General features: G+C 43.7%; 1 protein-coding gene across 5 annotated transcripts in view; it reads left to right on the forward strand.

Moving 5' to 3' along the window:
• The window catches only part of MGRN1 (mahogunin ring finger 1), a 54,378-nt gene that overhangs the window by 10,351 nt on the left and 29,917 nt on the right, over positions 1-14,110 (forward strand). For all 5 annotated transcript variants that reach the window (XR_012662582.1, XR_012662581.1, XM_075106076.1 and 2 more), the window contains exons 3-4: positions 896-984; positions 7,113-7,259. Coding sequence is in view for 3 of the 5 variants with exons in the window: in XM_075106076.1 (XP_074962177.1) it covers positions 896-984; positions 7,113-7,259 (236 nt within the window). In the remaining 2 variants the exon portion in view is untranslated. The remainder of the gene's footprint in view (positions 1-895; positions 985-7,112; positions 7,260-14,110) is intronic.

Genomic DNA, 14,110 nt, shown 5'->3' on the forward strand with positions numbered 1-14,110 from the left:
GATGTATATTTGAAGGACCCCAACGCTAATAAGGCTGCATGGTGGCACTGTTGCTGGATACATTCAGAGTAACCTGCCTGAAAGGCTATCCTGTAGCTCTGTACTGTTGTGTTGTGCCATTGCTCTGACTTGGAGCATGGCTGTGTCTCCAGTCTGAGCACTTATCAAACTTGGCAGTTGTGTGAGTGGATGTTTCAGCTTCAGACTTCGCCAAGCAGATGTGAGATTCAGCAGGCAGGTCTGCAGCTCTACAGGTTGTGGTCACCGCAGAAAGCAGTTTCCTTTGCATTTCTTACTGGAGATTCTGTGACCAGTAAGGAGAATTACAGTCTGAAGCATTATCGTCCTTTAGTTAAAGGACAATCTATGAGAGAAGGTCTCTTGACTGTAGAATAGAATGAGGCCCTCTGTCTCTGTCGCTTTCTTTTCCAGAACATTTGCCCCATTGTTTCAGAATAAAAAGTTTCCCCCAGTAATCCAGGGCTTCAGCATGCTGATTAGCAGTCAAGTCACTGTTTATGTGCTGTAACACACGTGAAAGAGCTGCATTTCTTCTGCTCAAGCTGGAGGTGGTTTCTTTAGCAGAAATAAAAGCTTGTGAGAATAAGGCTTTCCAGGTTGAGAATTCAGGGTACGGAAAAAGATCTTGTGAAAATGCCCTTTCTTAAAGTGCATACTCCCTATATGAGCTATTGCTTGGCCAGAGCAGGATTTTCATCCTGACACATGCTTGATTCATCTGTAAATAGAATTATCTATTACTGTTTTTTGCTGCTGTTGTCTTGAGTACCCTTAAAGGTAGATGTTTCTTGGTTTGGGTAAATTGTATGCCAGGTAACATACTGCTACCTTTTATAGTATAATAATAGGAGAATTTTTTGCCTTTTTGTTCCAGTTTCCCTATATAACTCCAGCTCCACATGAGCCAGTGAAGACGCTGAGAAGTTTGGTGAATATCCGCAAAGACTCTCTCCGACTTGTGAGGTACTGTTATTGCTTGAACCATTCATTTTATTTAACCCAGCGATCTGTCATACCGAGCCAAACTATTTGATAGGGTTGGTTTTTTTTACAGTAGAATTAGCTGAATTCCAGATCCTTGTTGCTGGATGTGTCCAGAGGTTTCTGTGTTCCCTTGTGGTCAGAGCTTTCAGGTGGTTTATATGCTCCTAGTCCTTGGACTTGAGCAGTCTGTGTATCTAAACAAGACCAGCAATGTATCTGTCTCTACAGAACAGACTAGAGTGGTAAACAAAACCATGAAATCGTTAGCATGAATGGAAGATATTAGGTCAATAACCTTACAGATAGATTCCTTTCTGCATTCTTGTGCAAGGAGAAGCCAGAAAGTAGCTGATTCTGGTGCAAGTCACAGGCCAGGAAGACTAGTTGGACTGGTTGGTCTTGAGTGAAACTTCCTCAGGTTTCTCCTGCTACCAAAATAAAGTTTGGTCCTAGTGTTATGCGTTCATTTAGATGGCTTGTGTCCCATGCGTAGGGGAGGGAGGTCTGGATAATCATGGAGATCAGTTACCTTTCACTGCTCTACACTGAGATCTAAAACAACACTAGCTGGTTTAAATGCAATGGCTAACACTTCGACCTGGGCTGCCCTCTTTCAAACAGATGGCTGAAGTACAGGGGCCCAGCATACAGTGCTTTGTTTTGGTCTGAGCGACTGGGCAGATATCCAGGCAGAGCACTTATCAAAGATCCTTGAGTTGCTCTGAGTTCTGCATTTCAGGCGCAGGGCTGGAGTACTAGCCGGGGGCCAGCTTCAACTCTCAGCCAAGGTGGTTCCAACAGTGTGGTGTAATGTGAGTAATTTGAGTCATAACCACACAAAACCCTCAGTTTGTTTTTATGTGAAGACTGAAAGTTGAGTTGTGTTTTGTGGTTGTTTTTTTTTTTTTTTAATGAGGAATACCTGTGGTTTCAAAACTGAACAGGAAAAGAGGGAAAAACTTCTGAAAAAGTAACCATTGGTAAACTGCTCTGAATGCTGTCTGGCTTTTTGAACTAAAGGGTGAAGTACTTCTCTAGGAAAAAGTCTTGCTTTCTTCCCATACTTGCTGTGGAAGGGGTATTTTGTTCTCCTTGCACGCATCCACTTTAAATAGTGTAACATCTCTCAGAAGCGTAATGGGAAGTGGCTTTTTCACTGGGAGAGGCCTTGCTGTGAATGGAGGACTTGGGGGTGTTTAGTACATACAGTTCTGTCATTCTGCTTTCTGTGGTTGCACGTCCTGTCTTCCCAAGCAGAGTTGCAGCTCTGGACTATTTGAAATGTAGTGTCCATGCACCTAGACAGTGTCTATGTTTGCATCCGTCTAATTCCTGGTATGATGAGTTCTTTCTCTGCCTCATGAGCTCTCAATGGCTCTTGTGCTGCTGCGGCTGTGTTAGTGCTGACGACACCACCACCAGCATTACTCTGTTTAATTTTGTACTGATGTAGACCTAAAATGAGATTTTAATTGCTAGTCCCCAAGGGCATGTTCTGTCTTGTGCTTTTCTACTGTTCCAGACTAGAGGCTTTTCCTTTCTCCCTCTGTGCACGTAAAGACATTGTACCCTCTCCAGCTTGGCTTATTCGGAACCAGTAGTTGAGGCTTGTGCATTCTTTCCAGAACTACTTCAGTTTAATTTACAACCTCCTCAACCAAATAAATGACACTGAGCCAAGTGTCTAGGTGTAAAGTAGGTTCTGATGGTAAAGTCCTCACAAGCTTTTTGTTTTTCCTTGTGTGTTATTGAAAATTCATTGTTCATCTGTAAAGAGGGTGTTGATCCATAATTTGGAGTGTAGGACTTTATGGAGGAATATGAATATATGTCCACTCTGGGCTTCCTGCCTGGCTCTGACCAGACAAAATTCTGAGCTTTGTCCAATCCTGAATATTTACAGCAGCTCTGGAGAGAAGCAATAAACCTGTGGATATTGGCATTGGAAGTTTTGAGTCTTCGACACCTTACGTCAGTGCCTGATTTCTAGCAGGATGAGACTCTGAACCTCAGAGGAGGATAGCACAAGTTTTGCTGTTAACCACTAACAGAAAAAGACTGCCTCATGTCTGTCTTGTGTCCCTCTTTTAGCCCTGGATTGGAAGCTTTATTTCAGAGCTGAAGTACCTGATAGGCTTGTACTGGTAATTTACTCTTACCTTGAAAGCACTTCCAGCTGCAGGAGGAAGATAACTCATGAGGCAATGTGTTCATGGAAGGGTTGCATCCTGGGACAACTTCTCTGCTTCAGTGTAAGCTTTGGGTTTTGGGATAGCGTCGTGGAACAAAAGAGCTGAAGGAATCAGCAGCGATAGTGGTTTGGGAATGTGTCTGAAGCAGCAGCGATGTCATGGAGAGTAGAGACCACTGAGTGTTTTGGATAAGGGCCTGAGGGGGAGGTGGATGATAGGGACCAATGGGAGACAGGTGAGTCAATGTGAGTGAGAGAAGGGAAATCCCTTCTCTTTCCTCTCCAGCACAGTGGGGCTGACCTTGATCCTTGGAGCTGTTCATCCCGTGGTGGAGGTGCTGATGGTGAAGGTCCTGGGACTGCTTGCTCTGCAGCCCTGGATAGCCTTAAACTCTGTACAGATATCTGCAGAATCCCCAAATAGGAAAGCCTCCATTTGATGATGATGATCTCCCTCCATGGAAGTCGATGCTGATAGAGATGTCAGCTGGTTCTTAATTCATTTAATATCTGCTTTAACACTGTTGTAATGCATATCTCACAATACTAAGTCAAGCAATACTTAGCATTTGTCTTGCATGTCTACTAAGTTGTTGGTCAAACTTTTTAATCTCAAAGGGTGAAATTGGGTTCGACTTGACCTATTTCTATAAAATTGTCATGGCTGATGTTAATTATATTTTTATATTTTAATTCTTTAACAGACAACCAAAAACTTCCAGCATTTCCATTGCTTTATCCAGAAGTGATGTCAGACCAGGTGGCCTCAGCTCCCTTGGTCACCCTGCTATGCCTTTTTCATCATAACGTTGGATCAGCTATTTGTTCTCAAAGGTGGTCAGTCTCTTCCACTCTATCCACGTGATCGCAAAGGCTGTGTGCATGACCAGAAGGCACACCTAGCAAAGTCACTGGTTTCTAAATTTGTGCATGCATCTGTGGCCACCTCACATCAACACTGTCTGTAGAGCTTGACTAAATGTACACTGTAAACTTCAAGCGCAGGTTGAGACAGAAGAGCTCTTGAACTACCTGAACCACCCCCTTGTCTGCCCCGACCCTTGCAAAAAAAGGAGGAATGCAAAACGTGACTTTGTCTTGTTATTTCCCTGAAGTTATATCCCACTGTTCTTGCACCTTAAGGTGGAGCATGAGAAATCTCCGACTTTCAAAGTATGCACCAAAGTAGTCCTTGCTTGATCCTTGGTCCAGCGGGCATAGCTGCTTACGCAGTCTTTTCTCACCTGAACTCCTTGCAATGTGGTAGACAATTTTCTTAACCTCCAGCACCAGTCATGTTGCAACAGGAAGATGTGTACACAGCCTTGCTGTGACTGTCACCGTTTAGGCATGTATACCTTGCCCCCTGCTTGAGTGACGTTGCTCCAGGCAGACAGGACTCTGATGCTCCTACTTCTAAGCAGATGCATCCTGCAGAAACCTTCTCTCCAGGTGCTGTGGTTAGTAGTGGCCCCTCAGTGGTTTCCCAGGGCAACAGATCTAGTCTAGGTTTAACCCCTTTTCTTCCTCAAAGGATGGAAGCACCTTCCAAGTGCTGGTAGGGAGGTGCCAAGGCGAAGTTGGGCGCAGGAGGGTGGTCTGGGAACCTGTATGCTTTTTGTGACTTCACTGAGAACATAAAACAGAAAATGGTCTTACCAATGATATGTTGCTTTTATGTGATCTGCTCCCACCCCCAGGCCTCCCACCTTATTACTCAGGGCTGTTTTAGCTATCTAGATCTGTGTTGTTGATCTTTAACTCATGCATGTGCAGGGCATCTCTGTTTTAATACCTACCTATGTACGGAGTGAGTATGGGTCTATAGGTCTATGAAGCAGCCTTCATTGGTGCTTGCCTCTGGAAGAGGTGGCAAGTGTAGCGTAGCCTGGATCCTTCACTGCCAACCTCAGATCGGCGGAGGGTGATGCAGCAAGAGATAATTCACAGAAGCTTGTGCTGCTGCTTTCCTGGACACACACAACACTTGTGGGTGGATTGTTGCCATCTGTGCTCTTGGGTCAGTTCAGCACAAAATGTTGGCACTAACACCATGTTTTCTAGGCAAACCTGCCCTGCTGGCTAGAGTGTTTCTTGTTTACAGCCTTCAAGTGCCATGATTTTATTCTTTGAATGCAACTAGCTTGTGTGAAAATACCATCTTGCTCTATACTGTATATTGTATCCAGGCTGCTGCAGATGTTCAGACTCTCAGTTCTTGGGATTTGTCTCTTTTAATACCAGCATGTTGGGTGCATTCTAGCTTGATTTGCTGTTCTGACCTAGGTGAACCTCTGGAGAGCTTGGAGCTCTCCAAGTCCCTCAAACGGGAGTGCAAGTGTATGCTGTAGTGATTCAATAGGGTTACCATTAGTACAAGTATGTGTGTTAGTTATTTGATTATACCGCTCTTAAATTCTATTTTGCACCTTCTGTATTAAATTGCTGAAGCTGAATATTTCATTCTTGTTCAGTGTGGTGTTAAGTAAAATTCATGCTGGAACCATCTTAGGCAGCAGTTACTACATCTCAGTGGACTTGGTAAATAAGGATTCCTTTGGCAATTTTTAGATTGAATTATGGAGGTACGCCTAGCCCATTTCTAAGTATTTTCAGTAGTGCAGCACGTTCGTCAAGGCTGTTTGATGAAGGGAGGGGCCAAGTAAAGTCAGAGATAGTGCCAAGCTTTTCCTGAATATTTTAGGTGCTTGGCTTTGACCCAGGCATCGTGGCAATTAAGGTAATACTGACAGACAAATGAGGCTGGAGCTGGGTGGCAAATCAAGTCGTGTTGTACACCTCTCAAAGGCAACCTGCTGCATTCACCATTCCTACATGTTGCATGAACTAACAGTGGTACCTACAGTCGTAGGATTACGGTGGGATTTGAATTTGTGTGAGAAACTGCTTCTGCCTTGCCAATGAATCACATCCATTCTGTCTGTCACTTTGCACTTCAAGGCAGGGGAGATTTTCTCATGGTGTGTTGTGTTGGCTGCTTGTTCCAGGATCTGCTGGTCTCCCTGGCCACTCCTGGCATGCCATAGCTAACTGCTCTTCCATGGCCATACCTCACTGCCCTGGAGCTTGCTTCATACCACTCTCTTCACTGGATTTGTTACCTGCCTTTTCCAGCAAGTAGGGAGAAGGAGTAGTACTGGGCAGTGGGATAGAGCTGTACAGTAGCCCATAGCCAAGTTATGACTCACCTTTATGTTGATTGAAATAACTTCTAAACTCATTCTTGTGTAAGTTATCATGCGTCTGTTATGCAGTTGAATGTGTTAAGTTTTGTTCATACAATAAATGTGTGCAAGCTTCAGTCAGCATCAGAGGTTTAGTTGGTGATTTGTACGTTTGAAGGTATTTGAAGTTCCTTCGTTTGGATGGTTTCTGATCTGAATATCATCTTCTGTGTGATACTGGAGGTACCTTTTGCTGAGCTTCAGGAGTTCTTTGTGTTACAGAAAACTTTTTCTTTTTGCCTGCCATGCACCATTTCATTTGCAGAGTTAGAAGAATTAGGCTTTAGACTTCTTAGGCCCATGCAGGATTTCTTTAGCCCAAATACTGAGCCTAATGTGAAGATTTAAAAGGAGGGAGAATGTTTCTTCTCCTAAGCGTTTGACAATTAAGACTTCATTTTCTTGTCTCATTCTGTCCTGCCACTGTAAGGCTGGGTGAGATTCCTCAACACAGGCATTACATAATTCACTTTAATAACTTCAGACAAATCTTGGAAGAACCATCCTCAGAGGAAAGAATGGAAATCTCCTGGGAAGCCCGAGGTGGAAGCCCATGGTGCCTTGAGTGCCCAGAACACCTAGATTGGAATACTCTTGTCCTGATCTTCAGAGTGATTTTGATCTTGATATCTCATAAATAAATGTTCTAATCTTCTGGCATTATCTTTCAGGTATAAAGATGATGTTGACAGTCCTACTGAAGAGAATGGGAAGCAGAAAGTCCTGTACAGCCTGGAGTTCACATTTGATGCAGATGCCCGTGTTGCCATCACAATCTACTGCCAGGCTACGGAAGAGTTTGTTGGTGGCATGGCAGTGTAAGTCCTTGTGGCCTTGTGTGGGCTTGTGGGCACATGGAGGGGAACACGAGCTCTCTGGTGATGAGCCTGTCAAATATCTCTTGTTAATCACCCCCAAGGGCAGTGCTGCCACAGATGGTGGAGAAGGAAATATCTTCTTTTTCTGTTTTGTTTTATATATTCTGATAGCTTTGAATATTACTTTCACTTCTCTCCCCCACATAGCCAATATCTTCTCTTGTTCCCTTTTTGGTTTGTTTTTTGGGTGTGGGGAAGCCATCTTGTGTGCAACAAAGGAGAGGAACTCACAGCTGTATGCTTTATCAGCAAAATGTTCAATGAAATTAAAACAAACAAAACAAACAAACAAAAAAAACCCTGACCAACCAACCAACCAACCAACCACCCTTCCCTTCAAATACTACCTGTTTTTTTCCAGATCACCTAACTCACTGGATTTCTGTGTTCCCTGTGATGGAACAGGGAACGAGAAATCTGGACCACCAAAGTAAAGTTCAGTCTGACACTTACATAGCAAGTCTGTGGAATTGAGGCCCATCCGAAACCCCTTTTGGGATAAACGACCACCTCAGCACAGGCTGTTGTGAGATGGCTATCAGGAAGATTTACTGCCTGAAACCCTGTCTGTGTGTTTGCTGCCAGGTACACGTATTAGCCTTCAGCTAGCTGTAGATCTAATGATCAAAACTTAATCTGTGGAGGCTTTCTTGTATCCTGGTAGTGCCTCCCTACATATTTCAAAACCTTTCTATCTAAATCAGTACATTTAAACCATTCCAATCAACACTGTATCCCATAAGACTATGAGAAATTTCCTCTCTATATTGAGAGCTAAGGTGGCTGAAACGTCCTCTTCCTGATGTGAACTGCGTACATGTGAGCTGCTGGTACATTATGGCAGCCTTCTGATGGCCGTGGGACAAAGAATTATTTTTGTTCTATGGGTAAAGGAAGATTTAGGGTGCAGAAGCTCTTGGCTTCCTCTGGTAGAGGCTTTTGGCTGATCAGCAGCTCTGTGCACGTAGTGCTGATGGCTTCTGCAGCGGTGCTTTGGATTTGGGGATAAACTTATATTTTCTATAAAGGATCTTCAATAAAAAACAGAGGTTTCAGCAGGGAGAAATATGTATGACAAACCATAAAACGGCTTGTGCATTTTATGCAAAGTATAAATATCCCACCAATGATGAATGGTGTCTTTTTAGAAATGAGATAAGCTCAATGCTCCCATCCAGATGTGCGCTCCTCCAAACTGGAGGATATCCTGATCCAGACTTTTTGTGTAGGCCCGTTCTCTTCTTCTGTTGAAGCCTATGGCTGCCTTTATTTTGGGGAGGTGATCAATTAGGTCCTTTTTAGTGCTTGAAAAGTATCTCTTGACACACTCTGAAATCGCTTTCTATTTAGATCCAGTTTTTCCTGAGCAGAGCTGAATGCAGCAGGATGCCTTAGAAATCCTGTAAAAGTTTCCATGTTCTGTCTCTTAGGTCCTTAGGTTTCCTGTGAATTTAGTGCTAGTGAAGGTGTTGGAATGGCAGCCTTGGAGATTGAAGTCCTCTTTTCCTAATACAGGTACAATGCGGAGAGGTGGCCAGTGTCCCTTGTGCTGCCCTGAAGTGGTCCTTGGTTTTTTTTGACCTAAGAGGAAACTGTCAATGGGCTAATGGAGAGAACTGAGGGCCTCTATGGCCAGGGTGGATGTATTTATATTGCCAGACTTCAGCCATGGCTTAAATCAGCAAGTCGTGTTTTAAATCTTGATTTTGATCTTGTTTTGCATATTCACTTGGTTTACCTTGAAAGAGAGTTTGTCACTGGTCAGTAACAATGAAACATCTGCATTTATAACTCGGTGTAAGCTTCATATCAAACTTTGTGCTACCTTTTACAAAGAACTTAAGTTGGTAAAGAATATGCATGTAGTTTAAAATGTATTTTTAGACTCCTAGTTTTGCATTTTGTTATGTCAAAATGACAAAAAAGAAAGTTATTCTAAAAAGAAAGGATACTTTTTTAACCTGTTTCTTGAACCAAGCCGTGTTGGGATGGAAGTACAACTGCATCACCCGAGACCAGCAGTGGAGCATTCTTGTTGGTTAAACTGGTCTATGTTGGACTCTTAAGAGACTGTCTCGTCAAGTTGTGCCTTGAATAATAATTGCTTAATGGAAGTATTATAGTTACCAAATGTAACTAACTGTTTCTGAACAGTTAGTCCAGAACTGGACAGAGTGTGTTTTCAGTCTTCTGTAACTAGTAGCTCTTCTCTCAGAACTCTTGTCGGTAGATTGGCAGGGGAAAACACAGTGTCTGGTTCACTTAAGAACACATTTTACTGAAATTTAGTGCCATGCACTGAGCCAGTGACTGTCACCAGTGCTGCTGTCTGTTCTTTAAACCTCATGCAGCAAACATTAACTACCTAATTGCTTTTTAAAGTTTAATTTATTTTTAATTTTAAATTAAATTAAATTTGAACAATTCCTAGGTAGAGCTTCTGAAAGTTAACAGAACTGTCGACTTCAAAGGAAAAAATTTTTTTTAAAAAAGAATTTTTTAATCCACCCTGTCCATGGTTCACTGAGAGACAGATATCTCTTCAGATGGTGGAGGAGAAGGCTTTGCTCATAAGCCCTACCTGCCTCTGCACAAAACCAGGATCAGTAGTCAGCAGTCATTACCTCACTAAACGAAATGTAGCTGATGATACTGTGCTGCCCTGCTAAGGTGGCAGCAGTCCCCAGTGCACTAAACTGTTATGTCAAAAGTCAAAGCACTTGGATTCAGCTCTTCTTTCCACTGCTGGCCTTTTATTTAATAAATCACACTTTAATTTCCCCACAGTATACAAGTGATGAACTGTCTGTCTCTGCTCTGGAGTTCTTGGACAATAAACATTATATAAGTTTGGGGGGCTGCAGCAGAAGCCAGGGAACCTTTTTGAAGGCATGATCCTGATTTAATGCAGATGTGTAGGTAATAAGGGCTGGGGGAAGTGAGATACAAATATAGACTTTATAAGCTGCTTTAATTCAACCCAGGCTATTTTTCCATATGGTAGTGGCTCACAAAGCACGTCTTGGGGCTAGTGCAACTTCCCGAAGTAGGCATCTCTGCTTCTCTAGATTTGCTGGCTGCTAGTAAAAAACCTTTTGAAGCTCTGATTTCAGCTTTGCAAAGCAATTCTGAAAGGGCAGTGCTATAATTACTTTGATTTATTCTTTTCAAATTCTAGTGGAAAAAAAAAAACTGGGATGCATTCTTAGAGCTCTAAGTGGAGTGAGTGCATTTTTAGTACACTAATAGGAATGCAGTTTCCCCCTGCCTGGGCTGGTAGTTTTTCCTTTTTCTCAATTTCTTTTGGTGCTAACAGTTACATTCAAGAAACGAGCATGTGCAAAAGCTGTCCTGTGTATAAATTAAAAACTTTTTCTGTTGCTGTGTCCAGCACTTGATTGGGAAGAAGATGCTCTTTAAAACAAAACACTTTTTTTTTTTTTTTCCCCCACTCTCCTAAGTTGATGCTAAATCCTAAAATGGGAGAAACTTTCTGGACTCTTATCAAAAGCAGAAATTTTCTCCTAATCCCCAGCCTGCAGCATGGCTCCTTAGAAGCGCTAAACAAGTTATTCTTGCTTCATTGCTGAAACAACCACTGATGCTGATAGCAGTTTCACCTGAGCATGATGCTGATACTAGGAATGTTGTTATGCTCGTACAGTTTGGGGTGAGAGGAGGGAGGGGAGGGAAGGTGGCTCTTCCTAAGCAGAGGCATTGCTTACTGTAGAGCCTCAGCTCATCTGAGAGCCACAACACACTGTGTGTTGTGGGCCTGCCTTCAGAATTAGCTGGTCCCTATGACCAAAGGGAGGCCTTTCTTTCTGCAAACCGGACAGCTTCTTCCTGGAGTTGTTTGGGTTCAGTTTAAAAGCTGGTGGCTTTATCAGTATGAGTTGCCTGTCCTAATCTGTCTTAAAGGAGCGTTCAGCAGACTTTCCCAGTTCATTGTGCTGGGAGATATGCTCAGCTATACCATTTCCCAGCCAACATCTTGGAAACACGTAGCTGCCTGCCTCTTGTCCTGAACTGTTGAACTCTGAGTTTCGTGGGGAGTTGTATCATCACTACCGTGGGACCCCAGTTGACCAGTAAAGTCTGGAGGAGGCGAATGTGTGGCTGTTGGTGTTTGTAGAGGTGTCTTCACCTCTGCAGTCCTGTGCTCAGGGGAAGGTACCCAGCACTTTCTGGTGCATCTGCAGATATATGTAGAAACTAATGGGAATTAGTTTAAAACTTGAGGGGACTGCTGCACTTACCTTCTGAATATAGAATCATAGAATCATATCTTTTTGCCCAGTTACTTTGTGGTGAGCCTAAAGACTCTTCAGACTAAAACACATTAACTCTCAGAGGACCAGCTGGTGCATTACCCCAGAGGTGACAGAGACCAGATCTGCCTATGTCCAGAGTCTGTTTAATGGCATGGAATTAGCGGTGACCTGCCTCTGAACAGTTCAAGACCCCCGATATCCTCAGTTTTATTTCTTTTTCTGCTTGTGTCCATTTTATTTGGTTTTGGAAATCAGCAAACTGTTCCGCTGTGCTTCTGTTTCCTGTGGCAGTCCCCACAGTGAGCTTTAAGCACTGTGTCTTCCCCAAGGATCTGCTCTCATCTTTGGTTAGCGATGGGTGTGCTCTTGGGGAGCTGGACTGTGATCTGGTGGGCTTGGAGAGAGTGATATTTCTCAGTTTATACTTTCCTTTGGCTTCAGTTTCCCAGCAGCTGGGTAGAAAACAGGGAATACCCTGCTTGGGGAAGCCACCATAGAAGCTTGACTGCTCACCTGTGAGGACAAGCGTTGTATTTCTCAGTGTACACTGAGGCACAGCAGTACCTGTCAGCTTCAAAAATGTCCTACAAACAAAGAGAAGATTGCTGTCAGAATCCGTGATGCTAACTGGGTTTTAAGACCAGCCAGCCGGAGAGGCAGCTCTGTGCCTGCGGTAGAGGTGATTGACACATGCAGCAAGGAAGGGTTCAGCCATCTCAGCTGAAAGGCAAAGGGTCACCAGGATGGGCCCTATCTGTATGGCGTGAGAATCTCTGCCTTAGTGTATAGGAGGCACAAACAGGCAAGTGTGCGAGCTGTACGTCGACTACATGCTAGTGATTGTGCATAAGCATGTAATTTTCCCCCCAGATAGATGAGAGGGTGCTCTGCGTTGTATTTCCATTGCAGGGCTGGCGGTACTCCTCAGCAGCTCCTAGAGAATAGTTGAAGGACTCCCAGTTCATAGCCTGCCTTCTCTTGCAGTAACTAGTTCATTTGTTCATACCCTTGGATGTCTTTGGTTTAGGAGACATGTATGTTTTTTGGAGCAGGCTGCAGAGATGTTCATATTCTCTTTTTGTGTGTGCTCTATGAATGCATCCTTTCCTTTTCTGGTAAAAGCCTTGATGTGCATACTATTAGCCTGTTCCTGGGAGGGCCCCTGGGACTTCTTGAGCTGTAGGTATCCTGCTGACTAGCAGGAAGGATTGTGTAGTTAAAACATGACAGCAGTGGTTGTTTCCTCAGGGGGAGAAGTCAAACCAGCCATGTAGCTGGAAGCACTTAGAATAGCCAGCTCTAAAGACATGAGCAATCCAGGCGATCAGGAGCTGACAATAAATATAACATGAGAAGTTTGAGTTTTGCAGCCCATTCTTATGAAAAAGATCTTCCTCTTTGGACAGAAAAGGATCTCTTCCATAGCCCAGTAATGCTCCTCCCAAGCTCTGTTTTCTCATTATAAAGAGAAAACACAATGAGAATAGGTCAGCCTAGTTCTGCAATCCTTGCCCTTTTTCAGGGCTATGCTGTTTGTGTTGCTGATGCACAAACGGGTGTACTGGATATATTTTCTTTAAAAATCTCATTTCCTTGTTTGTTTTGCAATGCCTGCGACACTCGTTGCAAAAATCCTACCACAGTCTTTTAAGCTGATGGTGGACATGACACTGCAATGATTATATATTCTGTCTGCATGTGGAAGTTTGAATAGTTGGTTCACAAAATGAAATCTAACTGGAACAGGCAGCTCGGCGCATGGCTGTTTTCACTAAAGCTTTCATAGAAGAGGCAGAGGCACTCAGATATTCCTTTGGTTATTTAATAGCCTCTGTCTATTCAAGGCCTTTGAAAGGTGCTCTTGCTGCTTTTGGCTGGGGACTGTGATGATTAATATGAATTCTTTGTGCAGAGAGATTTCTTCTGTGTGAAGAAATCAGAGGCGAGTGCTGTTTTTTTTGCTAGACTCAAGCTGTAAAGAAGCAGCTTCCTTTGATCCAGGCAGACACCAGTCCCCAAGGGAATGCTGTAGTGTGCAAAGTTCACAAGCTGGAGAGCTAAATTGTATAGATTTCACGGAGCAGATAAACCCTCTGTCTTTAGTAAGAGTTCTGGCCTTTGTGCCTCTCTGTAGCTGTTGTGTAAGCTGCCAGCTTTGTTTGAAGCCTGGTTGGAGTCGTGAGTGCGGTGCTCTCTCACCAGTAAGTTCAGCAGCTGAAGGCAGACATCTGCAGGTGCTGGAGTGGGTCATGGGCAGCAGGGTTTCAGCTGCGTGGTAGGGTGTTTGTTTCCTCCTGGCCTGGAGTGGAAACTCAGTCCTGGGAGGAAGCAGGAGGGGAGGATGAGACTAGCAGGGACTGCAGTGCACCAACAGCACCCGGTTAACCTCCAAACTCTGTGTGGGAGCCTCTCTGGGCTGGATCTTGCCTAACTCTGACTGACACCCAGGGCTATGGCCTTCATATATTTTGGTTGTGTTTCTTTTATCAATAAAAATCACTTTGAGTTGAGATGCTT

This window comes from Phalacrocorax aristotelis, chromosome 10 (genome assembly GCF_949628215.1).
Source record: "Phalacrocorax aristotelis chromosome 10, bGulAri2.1, whole genome shotgun sequence".
In the NCBI taxonomy this organism is placed as follows: domain Eukaryota; kingdom Metazoa; phylum Chordata; class Aves; order Suliformes; family Phalacrocoracidae; genus Phalacrocorax; species Phalacrocorax aristotelis.